We start from the raw sequence: 25899 nt of genomic DNA on the forward strand, positions 1-25899 counted from the left end.
AGTAACTACAGTGTCACCGAGTTGGAATGCTTAGCAGCAATCTTAAGTCTGAAGAAGTTTCGTGCCTATGTCGAGGGACAGGACTTCACAATTGTCACTGATCACGCCAGCTTGCAATGGCTGATGCGCCAAACGGACTTATCGGGTCACTTAGCCCGTTGGTCATTGAAGTTGCAAGGGTTTAGGTTCAAAATAGAGCACCGAAAGGGATCTCAAAATGTTGTTCCGGATTGCCTTTCAAGACAAAATTTTGAAGATATGGTCCAAGTAAGTGCATTACCGGAATTGGAATTGAGACCACTTATTGACATATCGTCAACTGAATTTGACTCAGCGGAGTACATTAAACTGCGACAGCATATACGCAATAATGAGCCCAGACTGCCAGATCTGAAAGTAGTGGACAAACATATATATAAACGAACAGAGTTTCCTGACGGCAACACTGAAAGGGAAGCATTCAATTGGAAACTGTGGGTACCGAAAACACTCGTCTCCGAAGCCCTAATAAGTGCCCACTGTCCTCCGAATAAGAGTCACGGCGGAGTAGCCAAAACTATCGAGCGCCTACGCACAAACTTGTACTGGCCAACTCTGACAGTTGATGTTAAAGACTTTGTGGGAAAGTGTGACGTGTGTCGTCAATCCAAGTCTCCAAATGTGACACTGCGTCCACCTATGACATCCCAATACATAGTTAGCAGGCCTTTCCAAAAACTTTACATTGACCTGCTCGGCCCCTATCCTAAATCAAAACAAGGCAATACAGGTATTATTATTGTGCTCGATCACCTAACAAAGTTTGTTCTTTTAAAGGCCATTAGAAAATTTGATAGTAGACCAATTTGCGAATTCCTGAAGGAACATGTCTTTAGTATTTTTGGAACCCCGGAAGTTATCCTAAGCGACAATGGAAGGCAGTTTAAGAGCATACAGTTTAATAGTTTATTAGCCGAGCGTGGTATTACACATACATACACCGCGCTGTACAGTCCTCAGGCGAATGCAAGCGAACGTGTAAATCGCTCTATATTGCAAGGAATAAGAGCCTACCTAAAGTCTGACCAAACTAAATGGGATGTCAATCTTCCCCACATTTCCGAGGCACTGCGAAGCTCATATCACCAAACCATCTGTTGCACTCCGTACTATGCGTTATTCGGGCAACAGATGTTGACACACGGAAAAGATTATGAACTTATACGACAGCTGCAAACGTTGGACGAAAACGTTTTAACGAGAGTAGACAAAATGCAATGCTTAAAGAAAACTTTAGCTGAAAATATTTCTAAAGCCTTCGAAGCATCAGCTAAAAGATACAACCTTCGTAGTACAACCAAAGTCTTTAATACAGGGGACACAGTCTTCCGAAGAAATTTTGTTCAGAGCGATGCTGCTAAAAAGTTTTCGGCAAAACTCGCACCAAAATTCGTTAAATCCAAAGTTATAGCAGTAAAAGGCAATTGTTTGTATGAACTTGAGGATGAAGCTACAAAGCATCGTGGTGTTTACCATCGAAAAGACTTGCAAGAGGCCAAAACGTAACTACCTATAGTGACTGCACCAATACTTTAGGTAGGGGGGTGTGTACGGGGGTACATAGAAATAAGAAAAAAGAAAAATCTACGGATCTCACTTTTACATATTGTAATTCGACATTGAATTGGTTTGTTCATGGCCCCTGCCTTTTGTACGAATGAATGGCTAATCGAACACAGCTAGGAAATTTCCCTTCCGATCATGACGGATCAGCTGTGCTTCGATAAAGACTTATCGATTACTTCGACGGGATCACCGGTTTGCTTCGGTATGAGAGAAAAAAAAAGCGAGTTTCCGCCTTTTAAGATCCAGCCACGCTGCAGAACACATCATCGCGAGTGAAAAAGTTTTAATATTCAATTGTAAGCCCGAAACTAGCCTGAATGTCACCATAACTCGATACCTGCAATTAGGAAGACATACAAAATGTACAAATTTGGCGTTACTGTATTATTTATTGGAGCACAATACGAGGAGCTGCTGTGTCTACATTGAATTCGAAAAGACAAAAACTTATGGGATTGACGTGATTGGAGAGGTGCCCGGTCAGCCAACTTATTTATGTGTGAGCCAGCGATTAAACCAAAGGATTAACGGGAGACATCGGAATTTGCTTTGGTGCCTATTGTGGGTTTTTTTTTGCCAACTTCTCCTTTAGGAACATAGGTTCCGAACTTTGAGTTTGTGTTCCTAGGAACGTTTTGCTTTTCGCCCTTGAACCTTCGAAGAGGGGAGATAGGCTTTACGCCCAACATAATCGTTTTCTTCATTAATTAATTAACATTTTTCTAAAGTAAACACGTTTTGCATAAATTTAGCTCAAGTGCTCGTATATTAGATGTACATACATAAAGAGACATGTGCAGGATTACCCTCGTGGGGTCTTAAAAGCACATGTCAGCGTAACCTTAAAACTTGATGAAAAATATCACTATCACTAGCTTTAACACGTAGATTAATAACGAAGAATGAATTGACAAAAAAAAAAAAAAAGGAAACAAAAAAAAAATGGAAATTTAGATATTGTAAAATTTTTTCTTCTCGAATCGATTTCTTTTTCATTAAATACTGCTGTGCTGTACCCGTGTGCACTACATGAAATAGATCTAGTTCGCTATTAGTTACTAAATTTTTTTTTTCGCAACTTGAAATAATGATATTTTGTATTTAAGGAGATCTCTAACTATCAGAATAAAATCTTAAACATTTGGTGGGATTACTCGTGGTTTGTACGTTTATTCCTAATCTTCCTCAATTGCTATCAATGAACTTATTGTCATACTATAATGCTTGCTGTCATAAGAGCACGTACACACGAACATATGTAGTAAATCCCCCCCACAGCATAGTTTTTTTTGACTTCGCTCCATTCATGATTTTCTTAGTTTGAGGGCTTCATAATCTTAATATTCAAATCGGATATTTTTTTTTTGGAGCAGACGTGGCTCTCTCTCTCGTTTTTGGATCTTGGGGTGTCTGTTAGGATGAACTAATAGCTTGGAATAATTTTCTTTTGGGCATGGACTAAAGACATTGCATGTAGATACGTATAGAACCATAATTAAACCAACCTTTAGCAAGCTGACAACAAAATCTACCTGCGGAGGAGGCCTTCTACGCTGCGGGGGACATTGATGTGTCAACAATAAATGATGTAAGTAGAGAACCAGTTTACTTAATATATATATATGTACATGCGTAGTCTTGATATACAAAGTTCATATGCTATAATTTTGTTTCGCGAGGAATCATGAGATTTCCGATGACTATTTTTTTTGTCTAGCCGGAACTATTATCCTTAGCCGCCTACAAGGTTGCAGCAGAGTATAAGGACGACTCTTTTTAACTCATGAGTATATATGTAAGCATATTAACACGAACAATTTCTGTTTGTGGAAATTCGCGATCTTTCATTGTTTTTTTTTGCACGCTTTACCTGCGTGGGTACATATACAGGAATTCATACATGCTTTCCAAAGTGTGAATTCTCACGGAGCGCATCTCTGTAGATCGCAAGAACTGCCCGCCCTTCTCTTTTTTTTCCAGTCTTTATTGCGGGAGAAAATTTTCTTTCATAATTATGTACAAATGTGCATATGGTTCTTGCGAATGTTAACCCAAAGTTCAGTGACCACTTTAAAATGGAAAAATTGAGGTAGGTCAGGAATATATTAATAGTAATACCCACCACAAAAATTTCGTTAGTGATTAAGCTAAGATAAATTACTTATACTAATCAGTATGCTAATGTTTAGTTTTAGAATATGATACCTTGCCTTGGGCAATCTCGTGTATATAATTGGAGTTTCTTTCTTTTATCATTAATCATAATGTTTATGTATCTAACATGAAAATTTGTAATAGAATAAAAATTATGGATCCCTAAATCTTTCTTTTGAGTTGGTCTAATTTCTGAGGTCGTGTAGTGGTGCTATGGGGCTTCAAAGCCATCAACGAAGCCATAGGTTGGGTGGGTTTAGAGCAGCCCTTAAAATGTCTCTAGGCGCTGCTAGGCAGTGGGTCCTGGTACCGTCTGGTGGTCTGGTATGCAAGATAATAGCGGTTGTTTTCCTCAGTGTGCAAAATAAACTTTAGGCTGTTAGACGATGGACTGAAGAGGAGGTGACTTGGCCTTGCAATTGTGTTTTTTTTGAACCCACGCTGACTGAAGCTGCGGGATATGTTTGCCAGTGCACACGCCGCAATCGCAGGACATAAACAAGCCCTTCTCACCGGCATGGTAGCCGGCCATAAAACTCAGTTCCGCCGTTCCATAACAAACTAGAAACCAAAAATGCTTCGTGCGTATAAGAATAGCTTTTATAACTGAGGTCTTTTTGTATGTAATAGAATTAGTCTATCCAAGCACGATTTTTTGCAAGAAGTCTACAAGTGAGGGCATTGAGAGTAGGGCTTACACGCTGGTGAAGTTATGAGTTACACTGACATTTGAAGAATAGAACATGAAAAGAAAGTAATATAAACGAAGTAAAAAGAAATTGGGGCTAGACTGAAAGTATCTGTATGCCGGGCAGTCTATATATTTATCTTCGTCTTCATCTTTATCTTAACCTTCACCTTTATTTGTTTTTTATACTCAGCGTGCTTTGCACACAGGGTATTATAACTTTGATTGGATAACGGTTGGTTGTACAGGTATAAAGGAATCGAGACAGGGCCGCCGAGAGAAAATCCGGGCCCGGGGGAAAAAAATGAACAAATTCTCAAAATCAATATTACCATCTTTTACATATTTATATGCATTTGTATATATATTTAAACGTATACATGCATACATGTATATTATATTCAATGAATATATAGTTACGACCTTTAATTTATCTACACATTCATACAGATCAACATATGAGTAAATATGTTTACATAGAAATATACATATTCTTCATAAAGTATTAATATATTTGTAGAAAATAAATTATTATACTGATAGCGAGAAATATTACACTTTAAAAATCGGTGAATAGATCGGTCTGAATACTAATGAAAAAACAAGTAAGGAAGGCTAAGTTCGGGTGTAACCGAACATTACATACTCAGTTGAGAGCTGTGGAGACAAAGTAAGGGAAAATCACCATGTTGTAAAAAGAACCTAGGGTAACCCTGGAATCTGTTTGTATGACACGTGTATCAAATGGAAGGTACTAAAGAGTATTTTAAGAGGAAGTGGGCCATAGTTCTATAGATGGACGCCATTTAGGGATATCGCCATAAAGGTGGACCAGGCCTGACTCTAGAATTTATTTTGTACGATATGGGTATCAAATGAAAGGTGGTAATGACTATTTTAAAAGGGAATGGGCCTTAGTTCTATAGATGGACGCCGTTTCGAGATATCGCCATAAAGATGGACCAGGGGTGACTCTAGAATTTGTTTGTACGATATGGGTATCAAACGAAAGGTGTTAATAAGTGTTTTAAAAGGGAGTGGGCCTTAGTTCTATAGGTGGACGCCTTTTCGGAATATCGTTATAAAAGTGGACCAGGGGTGACTCTAGAATGCGTTTGTACAATATGGGTATCAAGTGAAAGGTGTTAATGAGTATTTTAAAGGGGCGTGGGTCTTAGTTCTATAGGTGGATGCCTTTTCGAGATATCGCCATAAACGTGGACCAGGGGTGACTCTAGAATTTGTTTGTACGATATGGGTATCAAATGAAAGGTGTTAATGAGTATTTTAAAAGGGCGTAGGCCTTAGTTCTATAGGTGGATGCCTTTTCGAGATATCGCCATAAACGTGGACCAGGGGTGACTCTAGAATTTGCTTGTACGATATGGGTATCAAATGAAAGGTGTTAATGAGTATCTTAAAAGAAAGTGGGCCTTAGTTCTATAGGTGGACGCCTTTTCGAAATATCGCCATAAAGGTGGACCAGGGGCGACTCTAGAATTTGTTTGTACGATATGGGTATCAAATGAAAGGTGTTAATGAGTATTTTAAAAAGGAGTGGGCCTTAGTTCTATAGGTGGACACCTTTTCGAAATATCGCCATAAAGGTGGACCAGGGGTGACTCTAGAATTTGTTTGTACTATATGGGTATCAAATGAAAGGTGTTAATGAGTATTTTAAAAGGGAGTGGGCCTTAGTTCTATAGGTGGACGCCTTTTCGGAATATCGTTATAAAAGTGGACCAGGGTTGACTGTAGAATGCGTTTGTACAATATGGGTATCAAACGAAAGGTGTTAATAAGTGTTTTAAAAGGGAGTGGGCCTTAGTTCTATAGGTGGACGCCTTTTAGGAATATCGTTATAAAAGTGGACCAGGGTTGACTCTAGAATGCGTTTGTACAATATGGGTATCAAATGAAAGGTGTTAATGAGTATTTTAAAAGGGCGTGGGCCTTAGTTCTATAGGTGGACGCCTTTTCGAAATATCGCCATAAAGGTGGACCAGGGGCGACTCTAGAATTTGTTTGTACGATATGGGTATCAAATGAAAGGTGTTAATGAGTATTTTAAAAAGGAGTGGGCCTTAGTTCTATGTGTGGACGCCTTTTCGAGATATCGCCATAAACGTGGACCAGGGGTGACTCTAGAATTTGTTTGTACGATATGGGTATCAAATGAAAGGTGTTAATGAGTATCTTAAAAGGGCGTGGACCTTAGTTCTATAGGTGGACGCCTTTTCGAAATATCGCCATAAAGGTGGACCAGGGGTGACTCTAGAATTTGTTTGTACGATATGGGTATCAAATGAAAGGTGTTAATGAGTATTTTAAAAGGGCGTAGACCTTAGTTCTATAGGTGGACGCCTTTTCGAAATATCGCCATAAAGGTGGGCCAGGGGCGACTCTAGAATTTTTTCGTACGATATGGGTATCAAATGAAAGGTGTTAATGAGTATTTTAAAAAGGAGTGGGCCTTAGTTCTATATGTGGACGCCTTTTCGAGATATCGCCATAAACGTGGACCAGGGGTGACTCTAGAATGCGTTTGTACGATATGGCTATCAAATTAAAGGTATTAATGAGGGTTTTAAAAGGGAGTGGCCCTTAGTTGTATATGTGAAGGCGTTTTCGAGATATCTACCAAAATGTGGACCAGTGTGATCCAGAACATCATCTGTCGGGTACCGCTAATTTATTTATATATGTAATACCACGTACAGTATTCCTTCCAAGATTCCAAGGGCTTTTGATTTCGCCCTGCAAAACTTTTTCATTTTATTCTACTTAATATGGTAGGTGTCACACCCATTTTACCAAGTTTTTTCTAAAGTTATATTTTGCGTCAATAGACCAATACAATTACCATGTTTCGTTCCTTTTTTCGTATTTGGTATATAATTATGGCATTTTTTTCATTTTTCGTAATTTTCGATATCGAAAAAGTGGGCGTGGTCATAGTCGGATTTCGGCCATTTTTTACACCAATACAAAGTGAGTTCAGATAAGTACGTGAACTGAGTTTAGTAAAGATATATCGATTTTTGCTCAAGTTATCGTGTTAAAGGCCGAGCGGAAGGACAGACGGTCGACTGTGTATCACAGAAAACAGTTATCGTCCTAGGAGCTAAGCCTCTACCAAATTTCACAATGATTGGTTAATTTTTGTTCGACTTATGGCATTAAAAGCATCTTAGACAAATTAAATGAAAAAGGGCGGAGCCACGCCCATTTTGAAATTTTCTTTTATTTTTGTATTTTGTTGCACCATATCATTACTGGAGTTGAATTTTGGCATAATTTACTTATATGCTGTAAAGATATTAACTTTTCTTTTAAAATTTGAATTTAAAAAAAAATTTTTTTAAAAAGTGGGCGTGGTCGTTCTCCGATTTTGCTAATTTTTATTAAGCAGACATAAATTAATAAGAGTAACGTTCCTGCCAAACTTCATCATGATATCTTCAACGACTGCCAAATTACAGCTTGCAAAACTTCTAAATTACCTTCATTTAAAAGTAGGCGGTGCCACGCCCATTGTCCAAAATTTTACTAGTTTTCTATTCTGCGTCATAAGCTCAACTCACCTACCAAGTTTCATCGCTTAATGCGTATTTGGTAATGAATTATCGCACTTTTTCGATTTTTCGAAATTTTCGATATCGAAAAAGTGGGCGTGGTTATTGTCCGATATCGTTCATTTTAAATAGCGATCTGAGATGAATGCCCAGGAACCTAGATACCAAATTTCATCAAGATACCTCAAAATTTACTCAAGTTATCGTGTTAACGGACAGACGGACGGACGGACGGACGGACATGGCTCAATCGAATTTTTTTTCGATACTGATGATTTTGATATATGGAAGTATATCTATCTCGATTCCTTTATACCTGTACAACCAACCGTTATGCAATCAAAGTTAATATACTCTGTGAGCTCTGCTCAACTGAGTATAATAAGTACAGTTTATTGCGTATAGTTTTATTTAAATATTGCATTAATTGTATGAAATAAATTTCTTTAAATTGCAATACAAATATTTTTTGGTAGTAATTTGGTATATTAAAAGAGAAAGTGGGCTTTCCTGGCCTTAACAGCTGCGAAATTATCTATGATAGTGTCAAAATTCAACTGTCTCGCTGTTGGTGCTTCAATACAGAGCATGCCAAGTCCTGTAAGGCGTTCTTGATAGATGGAAGTTCTTTAGCCCTGCAAGAACACTGAAGGAACGTTCAGCACTAGCTACTGTTACAGGTATGGTGGAAAAAATATGTAGAGCAGCACAAATATTAGGAAAAATTGTAGCTAGATTTAGAGCACAGATGGAATTCAAATGGGGCATATTTTGGTTAAAATTTGCTGAGTAAATGTGCTTCAAGTGGGATCATTTCATCTCCTAAAATCTCGGAAACGTCTGAATTGTATTTGCTGAAAAATTGAACGGCGCTTTCTCCTATTGAAACCTCATCCATGTATCCAAATTGTCACAAAAAAGATAAGCTGTTCTTCAAATTTTTCATGACAGCAAATCATTCGGTAATGCCTGTAATAACCTAATCAACTATCACCAAAAAGTTGCTGTTTTTGAAATCAGTCTCATGATCAGCGGTGGGCACCACTACATTTCCACGGTTACCAAATTGAGAATGTGTTAGTATACACGAACGCGTACGTGCACGAAAGCAAAATCAATTATTTATTCAGTTTGATTTCAATGCTTGAACTGTGAGCACGTGTCACATGCACTCTTTGGTACTCTATTTTAAGCGCACGTGCGACACTTCCTTTCCGTACGACCATCGAAATCAAACTAAAAGAGCTGTCGTTAATTTTGGCGAAGTAACAATTGTGCTCTCGCTTATCGTATACATATACGGTCGCTTAGCAGGTGCTAAGCTCACGCCCACCCCGGCTCATGATTGTCGTTGATCGTCTCGTTCTCAAAAGCCACCAAAGCCGACGCCAAAAACCCCAACAACGCCTTATGCGGGGTGCAGACACGTTAAGAGATTTATACAATTTGTTGAAATTTAAAATGATTGCTATCTACGAAAGGTGATTAAAGGTGTCGTTTGCTTATTTTCTGCAAGCAAAAAGCTTGGATAGTATTTTAAGAAAAATTTTTTTTAAAGTGGCCGTGGTCATTCTCTGATTTTGCAAATTTTTATTAAGCATACATATAGTAATAGGAGTAACGTTCCTGCCAAATTTCATCATGATATCTTCAACGACTGCCAAATTACAGCTTGCAAAACTTCTAAATTACCTTCTTTTAAAAGTGAGCGGTGCCACGCCCATTGTCCAAAATTTTACTAATTTTCTATTCTGCGTCATAAGTTCAACTCACCTACCAAATTTCATCGCTTTATCCGTCTTTTGTACTGAATTATCGCAATTTTTCGTTTTTTCGAAATTTCCGATATCGAAAAAGTGGGCGTGGTTATAGTCCGATATCGTTCATTTTAAATAGCGATCTGAGATGAGTGCCCTGGAACCTACATACCAAATTTCATCAAGATACCTCAAAATTTACTCAAGTTATCGTGTTAAAGGACGTACGGACGGACGGACATGGCTCAATCAAATTTTTTTTTCGATACTGATGATTTTGATATATGGAAATCTATATCTATCTCGATTCCTTTATACCTGTACAACCAACCGTTATACAATCAAAGTTAATATACTCTGTGAGCTCTGCTCAACTGAGTATAATAAGAGCTGTTGAACTTAAAATACTATCAGATGAATATATGTCTTTGCCAGTTATTTTGGGACGTGACTTTTTAGAATTCTTTAACATAAAATTGGTTAAAGTTAAGTTCGATGGACCGGTTAAGAGAGAATTTGAGATGAAACCAAATGCCGAGGAAATAATTAATTTTGTAGGTGTGATTGAAAACCATGCCGCAGTTATCGAAGCCGAAAATGGGCCAAAAATATTTCCAAATTATGCAAATGATGATACTGACATACCAGTTGTTTTCGGTATAGACATAGCGTCGCATAACGATATCGACGTAGATATAAAGTTATTGAAAAGTCGCCAGTTAGAGTTAAAACAAATTATTGACGAGACTTATTTAAATACCACTATTAAGGTAGAACCGTATAAGTATGAAATGAAGATACATCTCACAACTGATGTCCCATTTCATTGTAATCCCAGACGACTTTCTTATTCAGAACGAAGCGAGGTTCAATCAATGGTAGACGAGCTGTTAAAGGAAAATATAATTAGGCCTAGTAACTCTCCGTATGCCTCTGCAATCATACTGGTGAAAAAGAAAAATGTAATACTCGTTTGTGCATTGACTATAGGGCCCTGAACAAGATAACAGTTAGGGATAACTACTAATTGATGACTGCATTGAGTTCCTTGAAAAAAAAATTTTTTTTCGTTATTAGATTTGAAGAGTGGTTTCCACCAAATACAAATGGAACCTGGTTCGATTCCGTATACTGCTTTCGTAACACCGAATGGTCAATACGAGTACCTTAAAATGCCATTTGGATTAAAAAATGCCCCCGCTGTCTTTCAACGCTTTATTGACTTGATTGAAAATAGGACGCTTATAGTCTACATGGACGACATTCTTATTGCCAGCCAGGATTTTGAAGAGCACAAAGATGCACTTAAGACTGTTTTGGAACGGTTGTCTATGCGAGGACTAAAACTCAATCTCGTTAAATCGAAATTTGGTGAAATAGACTATTTGGGCTATGAAGTATCACAATCAGGTATCAGACCAAATGATTCGCATATTAAGAGTATACGCGGTTTCCCAATACCCGTCTATCAGAAATAACAACAATCTTGTTTAGAACTTTTTTTCATATTTTCGTCGTTTTGTCCAGTCTTTTTCGCAAATAGCCAAGCCACTTCAAAACCTTCTTAAGAGAAACTCTGATTTCAATTTCGATGGGAATTGCCTCAATGCCTTTAATGAACTAAAATCTCGTCCAGTCTTTTTCGCAAATAGCCAAGCCACTTCAAAACCTTCTTAAGAGAAACTCTGATTTCAATTTCGATGGGAATTGCCTCAATGCCTTTAATGAACTAAAATCTCGACTGTCCAACAGTCCAGTCCTTGCAACATACAACCGTGATAGAGAAACAGAATTGCACTGTGATGATAGTACAGACGAAAGAACGTGAATTACGGGAGTCCCTGTCGTGAAGACTTACCTCCGGTGTAAAACACAGATCAATGTCCGTTGATCTTCGGCCCAACAAGTTGGTACCAATGCGGTGAGCTGGGGTGTTCAAGTCAACCAGCCTTGGTTTGGCCGAGGAGGACTATCCATCCTCCTCTTCCATTTTCGGGTAATGGCACCCGGTTGCACGGCAACTCCACCGCGAGTTCCGTGCTTGCCTCAGGGTCCCTCTTTCATTGATTTTGATATCTCAGTATCTGGTTAACAAGTTAACCAGATTGAGATATTTAGCGGCGCTTGGTTTTGCTTAGATGTTGCTTAAGGTAGGTTGACAAACGAAGTGAGCTTGGCATCAAATCATGCGCGCCGTCCTCAACACCAACACCATCACAATTTAAATCAAGGGATGTGACCAACCTTTTCCGCACACAGACCTGTAAGTGCCGAGTGCCCGCCTCAACAATGCCCCTCGACATCGCTTGAGGCCACACTCGTTGACAAACATTGTGTGCCATATCGTCTTCTATTGGCTTCCATTTTCGCTACTAATTTCGCTCCAATTTCCACTCAATTACACAACAATTATGCACCAATTTGCCTCCAAATACACTCCACTCCTTCCAAATACACTCCTACCACAATTAAGGGATGTGGCCAACCTTTTCCGCTCACAGACCTGTAAGTACCGAGTACCTGCCCCAGCAACATCTTTGCATTGCAGTCCGCCACACTGCAGTGATTTGACAACGTCAAACCTTGCCACATATAGGGTGTGGCCAGCCACACAGCGAACGCCTTCTATTCGCTTGCGCAGTCTAAAGCAGCCTCAAAACATCTCAAAAGACGAGATGAGCACCGGCCCACTCGTACAATTATCGATTGCTTTTTGGCTCACGATAGACATGCGCTCTTACACCATCTTTCGTCAACTATTTTTCAGCATTTGCCACAATTTAAGGGATGTGACCAACCTATCATCTGCCCCTCAGGGTCAGCTTCTCAATGAAATTGGGACCGCCGTGGCAAGCATGAGACCGAATTCCCTTGGGTCTTGGGCCCCCAAGGGAAAACAAGTCTACTCAGAGCGTGTGTCATAAGTGAACTCTGTTTGAAACCACAGCCACCGCGATGCTCCCACAAGGGGGCCATCCCAGGACAGGAGGTGAGACCTGAGTACAAAGCATCGTTCGATGCAGTGCACCAGATCACACTGGCATCTCCTGCTCCCGCGGTAGCACTTTTTATAAAGACCTTGCCTAGGGTCTCACAGGGTGATACACTGCGTCCACCCTGCTACCTTTCGAGTAAAACACCTTACTCATGGATTGGGTACCCATGGTATTATGGTCGCCTTTTACGACCGGTATACCTACCGTGGGCATATTCTAACCCCTAACCCACAGGGGGAGATGATAGTACAATTGGATTTGGTGCTGTCTTACTACAGAGGCAAGATTACAAAAAATTTCATCCAATTTCTTATTTCTCAAAGACTGCGTCAAGCGCTGAATCCAGGTACGATAGTTACGAACTCGAAACCTTAGCGATTATTTACGCCTTAAGAAGATTCAGAACTTACTTGGAAGGTATGCCTTTTAAAACAATCACGGACTGAAACTCATTAGCCATGAATTTAGAAAGGAAGCAGCTGAACTCAAGAATTGCTAGGTGGGCGCTTGAACTAGAGAACTACAATTATAAAATACAACATAGGAAAGGAGCTCAATGGGACATGTTCATGCTTTAAGTAGGGCAGAGATAGCATTAATTATAGATACTAACGACGTAGAATTTCAGATTCAAATAGCACAGGAGAGGGATGAGACTATTGCTTCTTTGAGAAATCGTCTCACCGAAAGCGCTGTTGAAGGGTTTGATCTAATAGATGGTTTGATATATAAGATTAAGCACGACAAAAAAGGAGGTTGTATGTACCCTCTGAAATGGAAATAAATATCTTACGAGTGGTTCACGAAAAATTCGGACATCAATCCGTTGATAGTAGATAGTTAGTAAGCTAGACATGTATTATCACCGTGGTGTGATGGTAGCGTGCTCCGCCTACCACACCGCCCCTCGGCAGTGTCTGGCAAGCGCTCCGAGTGTATTTCTGCCATGAAAAGCTCTCAGTGAAAGCTCATCTGCCTTGCAGATGCCGTTCGGAGTCGGCATAAAACATGTAGGTCCCGTCCGGCCAATTTGTAGGGAAAATCAAGAGGAGCACGACGCAAATTGGAAGAGAAGCTCGGCCTTAGATCTCTTCGGAGGTTATCGCGCCTTACATTTATTTTTGATAAATATGAAAGTAAAGGTAGAAATGTTTGTTAGAAATTGTTTAAAATGCCTAATGTACGCAACTCAACCCAGGGCCAAGGAGAGAAATTTTCATGCAATACCAAAAGTTCCACTTCCGTTTGATACATTGCATATTGATCATTGTGGTCCATTACCATCTATAAACTCAAAGAGGAAGCACATATTAGTGGTAGTTGATGCCTTTACTAAATTTGTTAAGTTGTATCCAACAAATTCCACTAGCACTCGAGAAGTTACTGCCGCACTTGAAAAGTATTTTAGCTACTACAGTCGCCCTAGAAAATTTATTAGTGATAGAGGCACAAGTTTTACATCTTTGGAATTTGCCGATTTTGTTTCCAAACGAAATATATACCATGTTAAGGTTGCTGTCGCCTCTTCACAAGCCAACGGGCAAGTTGAACGCATAAATAGGATTATTAAAACAATGCTAGGGAAATTAACGGATCCAATAAACCATGCCGACTGGTGTAAAAAACTGCTGGAGGTTGAATACGCTATAAATAATTCGGTTCAAAGCACCTGCCATGACACAAAGGAACTTTATTTGGAGCAAAACGGAATTTTAATTGATGAATTCACGAAATACTTTCAGGACAAACTATATTCCGATGCAAATCGAGACTTGGTCACTATACGGAAAAAGGCCTCGAAAGAAATTAAAAATAGGCAAGAATATGACTCAAAACGGCTCTCCGCGTCTGTTACAAAATGCAAGACGTATGAAGTATGAGACTACGTAGTCATAAAAAATGTTGATACGGCCGTAGGTGTCAATAAGAAATTTTTGCCTCAGTATAAAGGACCTTACGTAGTGCACAAGGTATTAGGGAATGGTCGCTATGTCATTCGTGACATTGAGAATTGTCAACTGACCCAGCTTCCATATGATGGGGTCATTGAAGCCCATCGCATTCGGAGATGGGTGAGTAAAGCCGATAACTGCGACATTGGTAGAGAGGATGCAGTGACTGATCCTTTAGCTTAATTGCCATAGGATCGAGGGCGATCCATGGTCAGGAATGGTCGAGTTGTAAACATTGTATAAGATTAGATTGTGAACGTATAATAAGGTTTCGCATTGAACATCACCGACATCATCAACAGATAATACTTTTTTCTCTTTCTCCAAATTCTAGCATGGATTTCGTCAAAAATAAAGTTTTATTCTATATGGGTCAATTTAACGAATATGTACGCGGTTTTACCATGGATCTGGTGTTCTTTCATGATGCGCTCGTTCATTTAATGATTGTTTCGCGTATATTGAGTATGCCAAGGTAAGTGCCTGTCGGCGAGTAACTTTTTGTACACTGCGCAATTTATTGTTTCATCCTTTTCCTTCTTTTCTCTGACAGAGGCAATGCTTTGTTAGTCGGTGTCGGCGGTTCGGGCAAGCAGAGTTTAACGCGTCTATCATCGTTTATGGCTAATTATAAATTCTTTCAAATTGTATTAACACGCGCTTATAATGCTGGTAATCTCGTTGAAGATTTGAAGTATCTATATCGTACAGCTGGCTTAGAGGGGCGTGGCATTACATTCATCTTTACGGATAATGAAATTAAAGATGAAGGTTTTCTGGAGTATATCAACAATATATTAAGTTCGGGTGAAATTGCTAATCTATTTGCCAAGGATGAAATGGGTAAGTGTTTTTGGAAACAACTTGAGTTTTACCTCTGCAAGTGGATTTAATTTAATGATAATCTCTCAGTAGGAACTGCTTTATTAAATAGGATTTCCATTCTATTTCCGCTTTTCACCGAAAAATAAAACAAAAATTTAAGTTTAAGTTGTTTACTTTAGAGTGTTCCGGCTCAGGCGCCATCTCGAAGTAACATGGGTTGAGATGTAAACTTAGTTGATGTTGTAAACTTAGTATAACTAGATCAAAATTTCGACTCGATTTTTTGCGAGCCGCAAGGTTTTGGTCAATGACAGGTGAAACGCGACTCCCATGCTCTATTGCTTTGGGTTTAATGGCAACAGGATTTCATACGTAAATCAGCATTCTGCATACAATCAGAGTCTACGGTTACAGTAAACTTCCACTAGAGACCGTGGAAGGTGTCACAAAGATGAGTTGATCCGGTCCGCTTCTCCAGTCGAATTACTAAAATTCGACATATTTCAATCACATCGTTCAAACTAAATTTGGGCTAGTATCTCAAGATGCTGGTACCCGAGCTTACCGGATTTATATATAGCAAGGGCTTGACACTCATCCCAAGGTCTTCGGGGAATGTTTTCAGCGCTAAAACCACTCTTGAGTTTGGTGCTCTGATGTTCATTACCACATCTTTTATGTCAAATAGCACTAGATTATATTGCTGATTTCTCCTGCTTATGCGGCGACTTAATCCCGAACGCGGATCTCCACAGTTAGTACTAATTTGTGCTTAGTGATCTTAAGCGTCTCACAGTAGGCCGGCAAAACGGGCTTATCACGCTAATTTGAACAGTGCTCACTTCTTCCTCCGTGGCTCTAAGCCAATTTCTCTGCCTGTTGTACAGTCGCCCACCTTCTGTAGTCTGACTCCTTGGCCTTAGCTCTGATTTCGAACGTCCATGGGAATACAGCAAATGTCTAATGTAGGCATCATCAAAGACGTCATCTGTTCACCATACATCTTTACGCTCTATTCTAGCGACAGGTTTCTCATTTTCGGTTCGGATGCTTTGAGACTTGCAGCTGTATGTGCACTATCTTTTGATAAGATATTCAGCCTTATCAAAAAAACTGGAAAGTTTGTAGAGGAGAGGTGACCCTCTACTTCAAAGTTCCAGTGGTATTATTATTACTTTTCAAAGCTTCACATTTTTAAAACTGTCTATATTTAAAACTCTTCTCATTTTTTACAGATGAAATCTACTCTGAAATCATACCGATCATGAAGAAGATAGCACCTAAACGCATACCAACACAAGATAATCTCTACGATTTCTTCTTATCACGCGCACGCTACAATCTGCACATCGCACTTTGCTTCTCACCGGTAAGTAATATACATAACTTACAAGTTCGAATTATCTAAATCCTCAATCATAGATTGGCGAGAAATTCCGTGCGCGCTCTTTAAAATTCCCTGGGTTGATATCCGGTTGTGTCATTGATTGGTTCCAAAAATGGCCTGAAGATGCGCGTATTGCCGTATCACGACATTACCTCAAAGACTTTCCCATGGTGTGTGCTCCCGAAGTCAAAGAGAGCATTATCGATCTAATGAGTTGGATACAAGAAACAGTATCTGAAGCTTGTCTATCATATTTCGAACGTTTTCGACGCACCACATTCGTTACACCCAAGTCCTTAATATCATTCTTACAAAGCTATAAAACGCTCTATCAAGATAAACAAGTAAATATTATAACAATGTCCGATCGCATGAGTTCAGGTTTGGATAAATTAGACGAAGCGGGCGCTGCAGTTTCTGTGTTGAAAAAAGACCTAATTGAAATGAATAAAGTAATTGCTGTAGCGACAGAGGAAGCTGAAGTAGTGCTCGAGACTGTGGCACAATCTACAGCCGCCGCGGAGGTGGTCAAAGTGCAGGTGGCCGAGAAGAAAGCGCAAGCCAGTGAGTTGGTCAAAGTTATATCAGCAGACAAAGAGGTGGCAGAGGCGAAGTTGGAAAAAGCGAGACCAGCTTTAGAGGAAGCCGAGGCAGCACTGAAGGTGAGTAGATGGATCTGTGGGATCTTTAAAGTGTTGATACACACTTTTTTTTATTTTCGCCATCTTAGACAATCAAAGCTGCTGATATTGCGACTGTACGAAAACTGGGTAAACCACCATATTTGATTACGCTTATTATGGATGTCGTGTGCATTCTATTTCGCAAGAAAATCAAACCTATCAAACCAGATTTTGAGAAACAATTCTTACAAAGCTCTTGGGAAGAATCGCTAAAAGTGATGTCCGATACTAGCTTCCTGAGGAAGATTGTCGAATACCCGACAGACATAATTAATGCGGAGATGGTGGACTTGATGTTGCCATATTTTAATTACAAGTGAGTACTCATTTTAGTGGGACGAAAGTGAAGTTGAACTTCTTAGTGGACTTCAGAGCTGCAAAATTGGAAATATGCAATTTTTCCATTGTAGGTTTAGGGCGTCTCGGGATGGGGGTGTTAACAATTTTTAATCCAATACTGAGGAGGAATCCAATTCGCAGCAGGCTGGGGTGTGAGGTAGAAACAGAGATTTCAGAGAGGCTCGGCTATGAATAAGAAAGTGTGGAAGGTGGTTTTTGAAGCAAATGTTTCGAAAAAAGGCTAGATAGGCAAACTCCTTGGAAATATGAAGCTTGGTGGCAAATACTTTATCTTCTGCTTACATGATGTGACCAAAAACGGCCACAAACTTTCCTTAAGTACAAGGAGTTAAGCCACTTTTTCATTTTATTCTGTGAATAAAGTAATCTGGTTGGACGAATGTGCTGCCACACGGCACTGACTGAGGGCACTCGCAATGTCCAAAAATGCCCCCGAGTGGAAGTGTGGAATATTCTCACGCACGCCCTTTAACCTAACCTAAGCTCTGCAGTGGCATATGGTTACAGCACCACTCGCGCACTCTCTAATCTGTCTGCCTGTAAATTTCAAAGTGAACTTCATTGAGCAGAAAAATTTCTGGCAAACACATAACTCTACGTGTTGGGTGACTAAGCAGATATGGGCTAACATTAATAAAACGAACAGAAAAAGATATCGATTCTTAAATCAATACTTATTCATTTGTCTAGCAGACGCCGCCTTTGCGGAAATAGGGGACATACTACGCTTGTCCGAGCAAATACGATGCTTTAGTTATATCAGCCTTTGAGCAGAGTTCTCACCGGTGATAACATAATGGGCCGACAGGCTGAAGTGTGCTTTTTTGCCTTTTGAGAACAGTTATTGTATCTGAAGATTTAAAACTAATTTAATTCTACTGCTAGGATATCAGCTCAAGCGTAGCTCTGATTTACTTTTGCACTTGGTCGGACGCCCTGCGAGTTCATTATTGACAGCTAGCTTAGGTTCCTGCCCGGGCGCCACTTATAAAAAAATATTAGACAGGGCAATGAACTACCCTCAAGCTAAATTTGTCAACTTTTATTATTGGTGATGGTTCCATAGGTATCTTAGAGAGCTCCAGATAGACTCTCATAGTTTTGGAGAATGCTGTCTGTTTAACCGTCCTTCACAGGATAAAAATCGAATAAACCAGGTCTGTAGGAAGTTACACTATTTCTGCCACCATTGACGACTTGTTACATTGATTATTTATTTTTCTATTTTACTCTACTCCACTACCCAGTTTGTATACATTTGAAGCAGCTAAAGTCGCATGCGGTAATGTAGCCGGTCTCTTATCTTGGACCATTGCTATGGCTAAATACTATGAGGTGAACAAAGAGGTGTTGCCCCTAAAAGCCAACTTAGCCGTACAAACTGCTAAATACCAAAAGGCAGCATCCGATTTAAAAGAAGCTGAAGATCTTTTCGCGGCCAAAGAGCGTGAGCTAGCCGAAGTGCAAGCGCGTTTCGATGAAGCCATTGCCAAAAAGGACGCTGTGCTGGGTGAAGCGAAGAAAGTGCAAGATAAAATGGATGCCGCAACTGCATTGATTAGCGGCTTGGCGGGCGAAAAGATACGTTGGACCGAACAGATAGCACAATTTAAAAGTGAAACAGATCGTCTTGTGGGTGATACAATTATATTGACTGCCTTCCTCTCTTATACGGGACCTTTCAATCAAGAATATCGCATTGATTTGCAAACGCAATGGCTAAAGGAAGTGCGTGAGCGCACCATACCGCTCTCAGCGCATTTAAATATTATTGATAGTTTGACAGATCGTACACAAATTGGTGAATGGAATATACAGGGGCTTCCCTCCGATGAGTTATCTGTGCAAAATGGCATTATAGCAACCAAAGCGGTACGTTTCCCATTGCTAATCGATCCGCAATCACAGGGTAAAGCTTGGATAAAGAATAAAGAGAAACACAATCATTTGATTGTGACTGCATTGAATCATAAATATTTTCGTAATCATGTTGAGGACTCAGTGAGTTTGGGTTTACCTATGATTATTGAGGATGTAGGCGAAGAATTGGATCCTTCATTGGATAATGTGCTGGATCGTAATTTGTTAAAAGTGGGAACTTCGTATAAAATCAAAGTAGGCGACAAAGAGGTGGATTATAATCCAAATTTCCGTTGTTATATCACAACTAAATTGCCGAATCCCGCGTATACACCTGAAATTTTCGCGCGCACTTCGATTATTGATTTTACAGTTACCATGAAAGGGTTGGAAGATCAATTATTGGGACGTGTTATACTCACTGAACGCAAAGAATTGGAAGAGGAGCGTCAAGAATTGGTTGAAACTGTCACAAATAATATGAAGAAAATGAAAGAATTGGAAGCGAATTTACTGCATAAATTATCCACCACACAGGGTAGCTTATTGGATGACGTCACCGTGATTGAAGTATTGAATACAAGCAAAAATACTGCAATTGAGGTTAAGGAGAAAATCGAAATTGCTAAAGTGACCGAAGCTAAAATTAATTTGGCGCGCGAAGAATATCGTCCCGTGGCAACGCGTGGAAGCGTTTTATACTTTTTAGTCTGCACCATGGCTATGGTGAATAATATGTATCAGACCTCATTGGTGCAATTTCTAGAACGTTTCGATGCGTCAATGCATCTCTCGGCTAAGACGCATATTACAGCGAAACGCATCAAACGTATTATTTCATATTTGACTTTCGAGATTTACCGCTATAAGTCGCGGGGTCTCTACGAGATGCACAAGTTTCTATTCGTGCTCTTGATAGCGCTCAATATTGATCGTCAACTGGATTTGATAACATACGACGAGTTTCAGAATTTCATCAAAGGTGGCGCTGCTTTGAATTTGAATGATTGCCCACCGGTGCCATTTCGTTGGATTACGGATGAGACTTGGTTAAATTTGGTTCAATTATCAAAAATGAGTCTATTCGCACATGTGCTAACAAAGGTACAAAATAATGAACGCGGTTGGTTCAATTGGTATAAGAAAGAATGTCCCGAAAATGAAGTAATACCAGATGGTTTCAATGCGCTACAACCATTCCACAAACTGCTGCTGGTACGTTCATGGTGCGTAGATCGTGCGATCGCGCAAAGTCGTAAATATATCGCTAACTCATTGGGTGATCGTTTTGCCGAACCGGTCGTATTGAATTTCGATGAGTTGCTGTTGGAGAGCAAGCCGCTTACACCATTGGTTTGCTTTCTTTCCATGGGTTCGGATCCCTCATCCAACATCGAAGCTTTAGCCAAAAAGAACGAACTCAAATGTTTCCCCATATCGATGGGTCAAGGACAGGAGATACATGCACGCAAGTTGGTCGCGCGTTGTCTGCAAGAGGGTGGCTGGGTTTTACTCCAAAATTGCCATTTGGGTTTGGAATATATGAACGAGTTGTGTTTGCAATTGTTGGAGTTGGAAAAAGCTGAGCCGGGTTCATTTAATGACTCTTTCCGTGTTTGGATCACTACCGAACCGCATGACAAATTCTCTATAACACTCTTACAAATGTCTATCAAATTCACTAATGAACCGCCAGCAGGCATACGCGCTGGTCTCAAGCGCACCTATGGCAATTTATCACAAGATTTTCTCGACTATTCGCAATCACAATTTTATCATCCTTTGGTATTTGCCATATCCTTTCTGCATTCAGTCGTACAAGAGCGTCGTAAATTTGGTCCATTGGGTTGGAATATTCCATATGAGTTCAATTTTGCTGATTGGTATGCCAGTTGTTTGTTTGTTCAAAATCATTTGGACGATTTGGAGCCCGGTAAGGGCATTAGTTGGACGACGGTGCGTTATATGTTGGGTGAGGTGCAGTATGGTGGTCGCGTCACAGATGATTATGACAAACGCTTGTTGAATACTTTTGCTCGTGTTTGGTTCCATGATAATTTGTTTGCACCCACATTTGAGTTCTTCAAGGGTTACAAGATCTTTTGTTTCAAAGAGCAAGAAGCATATTTGGAAGCGATCGAGGATATGCCGTTATTGGACCCACCACAAGTTTATGGTTTTCATTCGAATGCCGAGATTACATATCAGACAAATACGATGAGAAATATTTTGGATACAATCATTTCTATACAACCGAAAGGTGAGTTCGAGAATTTTATTTGGGTTTGATTTAGTTAATTAGAAGTGTATCATAATAGCTAACGTAGACCTTATCAGGCTAGGCCCAAAACAGTTTTTAGTCGTCGTTTGACTAAGACAAAAGCAAGCAGTGAAACATCTTAAGAAAGGAATCACCACTTTTTACTAGAGTACTACCTCATCCGAAAAGCTCGGATGGTTATACTTAGCACGCTTACGGTAAACTCCAACTTTAAAACGATTCTGCCCTGGAGCGACACAAGTGCCACAATGCTATTATTGAGGAGACCAATCCCGAAAATTTGGTTTAGGTGACCTAAACTATTTCAACACTTTTACCCCAACCTCCTCCTTGAGAATCCCCGAGAGGCACGAATTGGGGAACATTTATAAATTTATGTAGACCCAAAATCATTTTCAATAACGCCTCTAAGGTTAGAAAGATATCTTTAGCCGAAGACCGTTGAGTGACTAACTGTTTGGATGGTATGGTGGTAAGCAAGTATGTTTGCATCCCAGGCTCCTTAACACTGGAACAATCAGCTACATTAGAATGGTCTTCAACGTGGAGCGCTTTCTCACGACCCAGCGATTACGAGTCTGATGTTTTACCGACAACTGCTTGAATAGTAGAAAGTGTCAGAAAGCTGGTATTCTTGTATTCTAGGCTAGTTCCTTACCGAGCGAGGAGTAAGCCACAATGGCGCCCAACATGGGGCCCGAATATGAAACTTTGGTTAGTAATCGTCAAGACAAACTACTGCGAATCATGGGGTTCTGAATAAATACTTATGAGACAATTTCGGCTCCGCGAAATGTTGAAATTTAAATAAAAAATGGGAACACTTACGAAGAAAGCTTGTATTGCTGAGAACAGTTTCTAAACAATCCCGCAAAGTTCAAGTATTAGATTGCGAGCACTTTCCTTAAGTTGGAGCAAAGCCGAAATAAAATTTACGTTATTGGGAAGACATTTTTTTAGTTGAGAACAGTTTTTAAACAATCCAATAACTGCAAAAAGTTTAGTTTTTTACTTTTGTGTCCTAAAATGGGAACAATTGCGATAAATAGATTTAACATTACTGGGAACGATGTTTTGAATCGAAAACAGTTTTTTAAATTGAAAACAGGTTTTAAAATTGAAAACAGTTTTTAAACAATCATACAAAGTCTCAAGTTTTTGACTGGGAATAGCTTCTTAAAGTTGGAGCAAATGCGAAGGAATCAAGCTTACATTACTGAGAACAGTTTTTCAAATTGATAACGAGTTTTAAACAATCGAATAATTCTTTTTAGTTTGGTTTTGTTACCTGGAATAGTTTCATAGATTGACAAGAAGTAAAAATCATATTACTGAGAACAGTTTTTAAACAATCCAATAGCTGCAAACAGTTTAGTTTTTACACCGGATAGTGTCCTGAAATGGACCGAATTGCGAGAAGTAAATTGTACATTACTGGGAACAGTTTTTATATAATTAATATAATAAAAATAAAATAAATGTAAGGCGCGATAACCTCCGAAGAGATTTTCCACCGAGCTTCTCTTCCAATTTGCGTCGTGCTCCTTTTAATTTTTCCTAAAAATTGGCGGGACAGGACCTACATGTTTTATGCCGACTCCGAACGGCATCTGCAAGGCAGATAAGTTTTCACTGAGAGCTTTTCTTGGCAGAAATACACTCGGAGTGCTTGCCAAACACTGCCGGATCAAACACCCAGGATCTTCGGTGTGGATGGCGGAGCACGCTTCCATCACACCACGACGTCCGCCGTGTATAATAGTTTTTAAGCAATCGTAAAAAGTTTAAATTTTTACTGGGAACAGATTCTTTAAATTGGAGTAAATGCATTTACATTACTGAGGACAGTTTTTTTTAAATTGGTAACAGTTTTTAAACAATTTAATACTTCTGCAAAGTTCTAGTTATTGACAGGGAATAGTTTTCGTATTTAAATGAGGGACAAACCTGTTACTAAGTTGCAGCACTGTGCTGTCTTCAGTGCCATTTCTCGATCTGAGAATAGTTTTATAAAATTTATAGAAACGTTTTTTTTATTGGGAATAGTTAGGACAGTGATTTGGCAAACACCCCGAGTGCATTTCTGCCATGAAAATCTTCTCGGTAAAAACTATCTGTCGTTTGAGGGGTTGATAACGAAATCCTGTTTTTGCAAAATCCCGAAAGGAAAATCCTGTTTTTTTTAAATCCTGCTTTTTTAAAATCCTGCTTTTTTTAACTCCTGATTTTTTAAAATTCTGCTTCTCAAAATCCCGAATTAAAAAATTCTGTATTTAAATGTAATATAAACAATGTTAAAGTGGACATGTCATTACTTTGAAAAGTGTGCACTTTTCAAAGTAATGACATGTCCACTTTAACATTGTTTATATTACATTTAAATACAACACTGTGTACACATAATTTTTATTTTATTATTCCATCCATATGAACATACATACATATGTATGTATGTAGACATGTTCATTGACGAATTGCTGGAACTAGAAATACCGTTATACATCGTAGACTAAAAGTCATTGTAGGTGAAAGTACCTCATAATTTTATAAACTCGTATACAATTTACAAAAGGAGCTTATTTATGCGAAAACTCAAATACAATGAAGGGAAAATGGAGAAATAATAAGAAAGAAAAGAAACATAATTAAAAAAAAAAACAAGGAACTACGAAGAGTTATTAAAAAAAGGAATGAATTAAATCAACCAAGTTATTTGAAGAGAGCTGCAAAAAATATTTCAATTTACTAGACTAAAATATTTACATACGTACACACATACATATATAAAAACATATTACGAATAAAGTTTATTTGATTTCTAAAATCACTGTGTATGAGTTTGAATACTTTCGCTGCGTATGTCGATTCATTTCGTTGTTCAGAAAGTTTATCTAAAGGGTAAGTACACTAAAAGCAGAATTTTTCAAGCCGGATTTAGCAAAAGCAAAATTTTGGAAAACCAGGATTTTGGAAAAGCAAAATTTTAGAAAACCAGGATTTTACCTAAGCAGGATTTTTTAACATTTTGCAGGATTTTGCGAGGTAGAATTTTCTAAAACAGGCAAACGTTACGCTCCCGTTTGGAGTCGGAGTTAAAACCTTTAGGTCCCTTCCGCTAATTTGTAGGAAAAATTAAAGGGGCACGATGCAGATTGGAAGAGAAGCTCGGTCTTAAATCTTGTCGGTCGCAACAACATAATGGTGTTACACTGAAATGAAAGTCCTTGGTTCTAATTAAATACTTCCACTCTCTATCCTTTTAGAGTCTTCTAGTGGCACTGGGGAGACGCGTGAAGATCGCGTAGCACGACAGACACGTGAAATGCAAAGTAAAATGCCGCCACCATATGATTTATATGAGGTGCGTCAACGCCTACTCCTAATGGGCATTACCAGTTCGATGAATATATTTTTGCGACAAGAAATCGATCGTATGCAGCGAGTAAGTTAAGCAGCTGGATTTGAGTGGCAAAAATAATAAGCTTTTAAATGTTTCAAATATCTTCTCTTCTGGTTTTTTGGAGCACAGATCATCATTCTTGTACGTGGCACACTCAAGGATCTTCTACTAGCTATCGAGGGTACAATCATTATGAGTGAACAGTTGCGTGATGCTTTAGATAATATATTCAATGCACGTGTGCCAAATATATGGAAGCGTGGCAGTTGGATATCATCAAGTTTGGGTTTCTGGTTTACAGAATTACTTGAACGTAATCATCAATTCAATAGCTGGTGTTTTACAGTAAGTGCCTGCATATATTAAGACATGGTGT

General features: G+C 39.1%; 1 protein-coding gene across 1 annotated transcript in view; it reads left to right on the top strand.

The window, feature by feature from the left end:
• kl-3 (dynein heavy chain 8, axonemal kl-3) overlaps nucleotides 1-25899 on the top strand; it is a 78136-nt gene that overhangs the window by 46399 nt on the left and 5838 nt on the right. The window contains exons 24-31 of the mRNA XM_067768210.1: nucleotides 15062-15202; nucleotides 15281-15570; nucleotides 16788-16921; nucleotides 16975-17601; nucleotides 17670-17938; nucleotides 19230-22102; nucleotides 25387-25565; nucleotides 25653-25868. Of these exons, the coding sequence (XP_067624311.1) occupies nucleotides 15062-15202; nucleotides 15281-15570; nucleotides 16788-16921; nucleotides 16975-17601; nucleotides 17670-17938; nucleotides 19230-22102; nucleotides 25387-25565; nucleotides 25653-25868 (4729 nt within the window). The remainder of the gene's footprint in view (nucleotides 1-15061; nucleotides 15203-15280; nucleotides 15571-16787; nucleotides 16922-16974; nucleotides 17602-17669; nucleotides 17939-19229; nucleotides 22103-25386; nucleotides 25566-25652; nucleotides 25869-25899) is intronic.

Source organism: Eurosta solidaginis, chromosome 2, assembly GCF_040869045.1.
Source record: "Eurosta solidaginis isolate ZX-2024a chromosome 2, ASM4086904v1, whole genome shotgun sequence".
Classification (NCBI taxonomy): domain Eukaryota; kingdom Metazoa; phylum Arthropoda; class Insecta; order Diptera; family Tephritidae; genus Eurosta; species Eurosta solidaginis.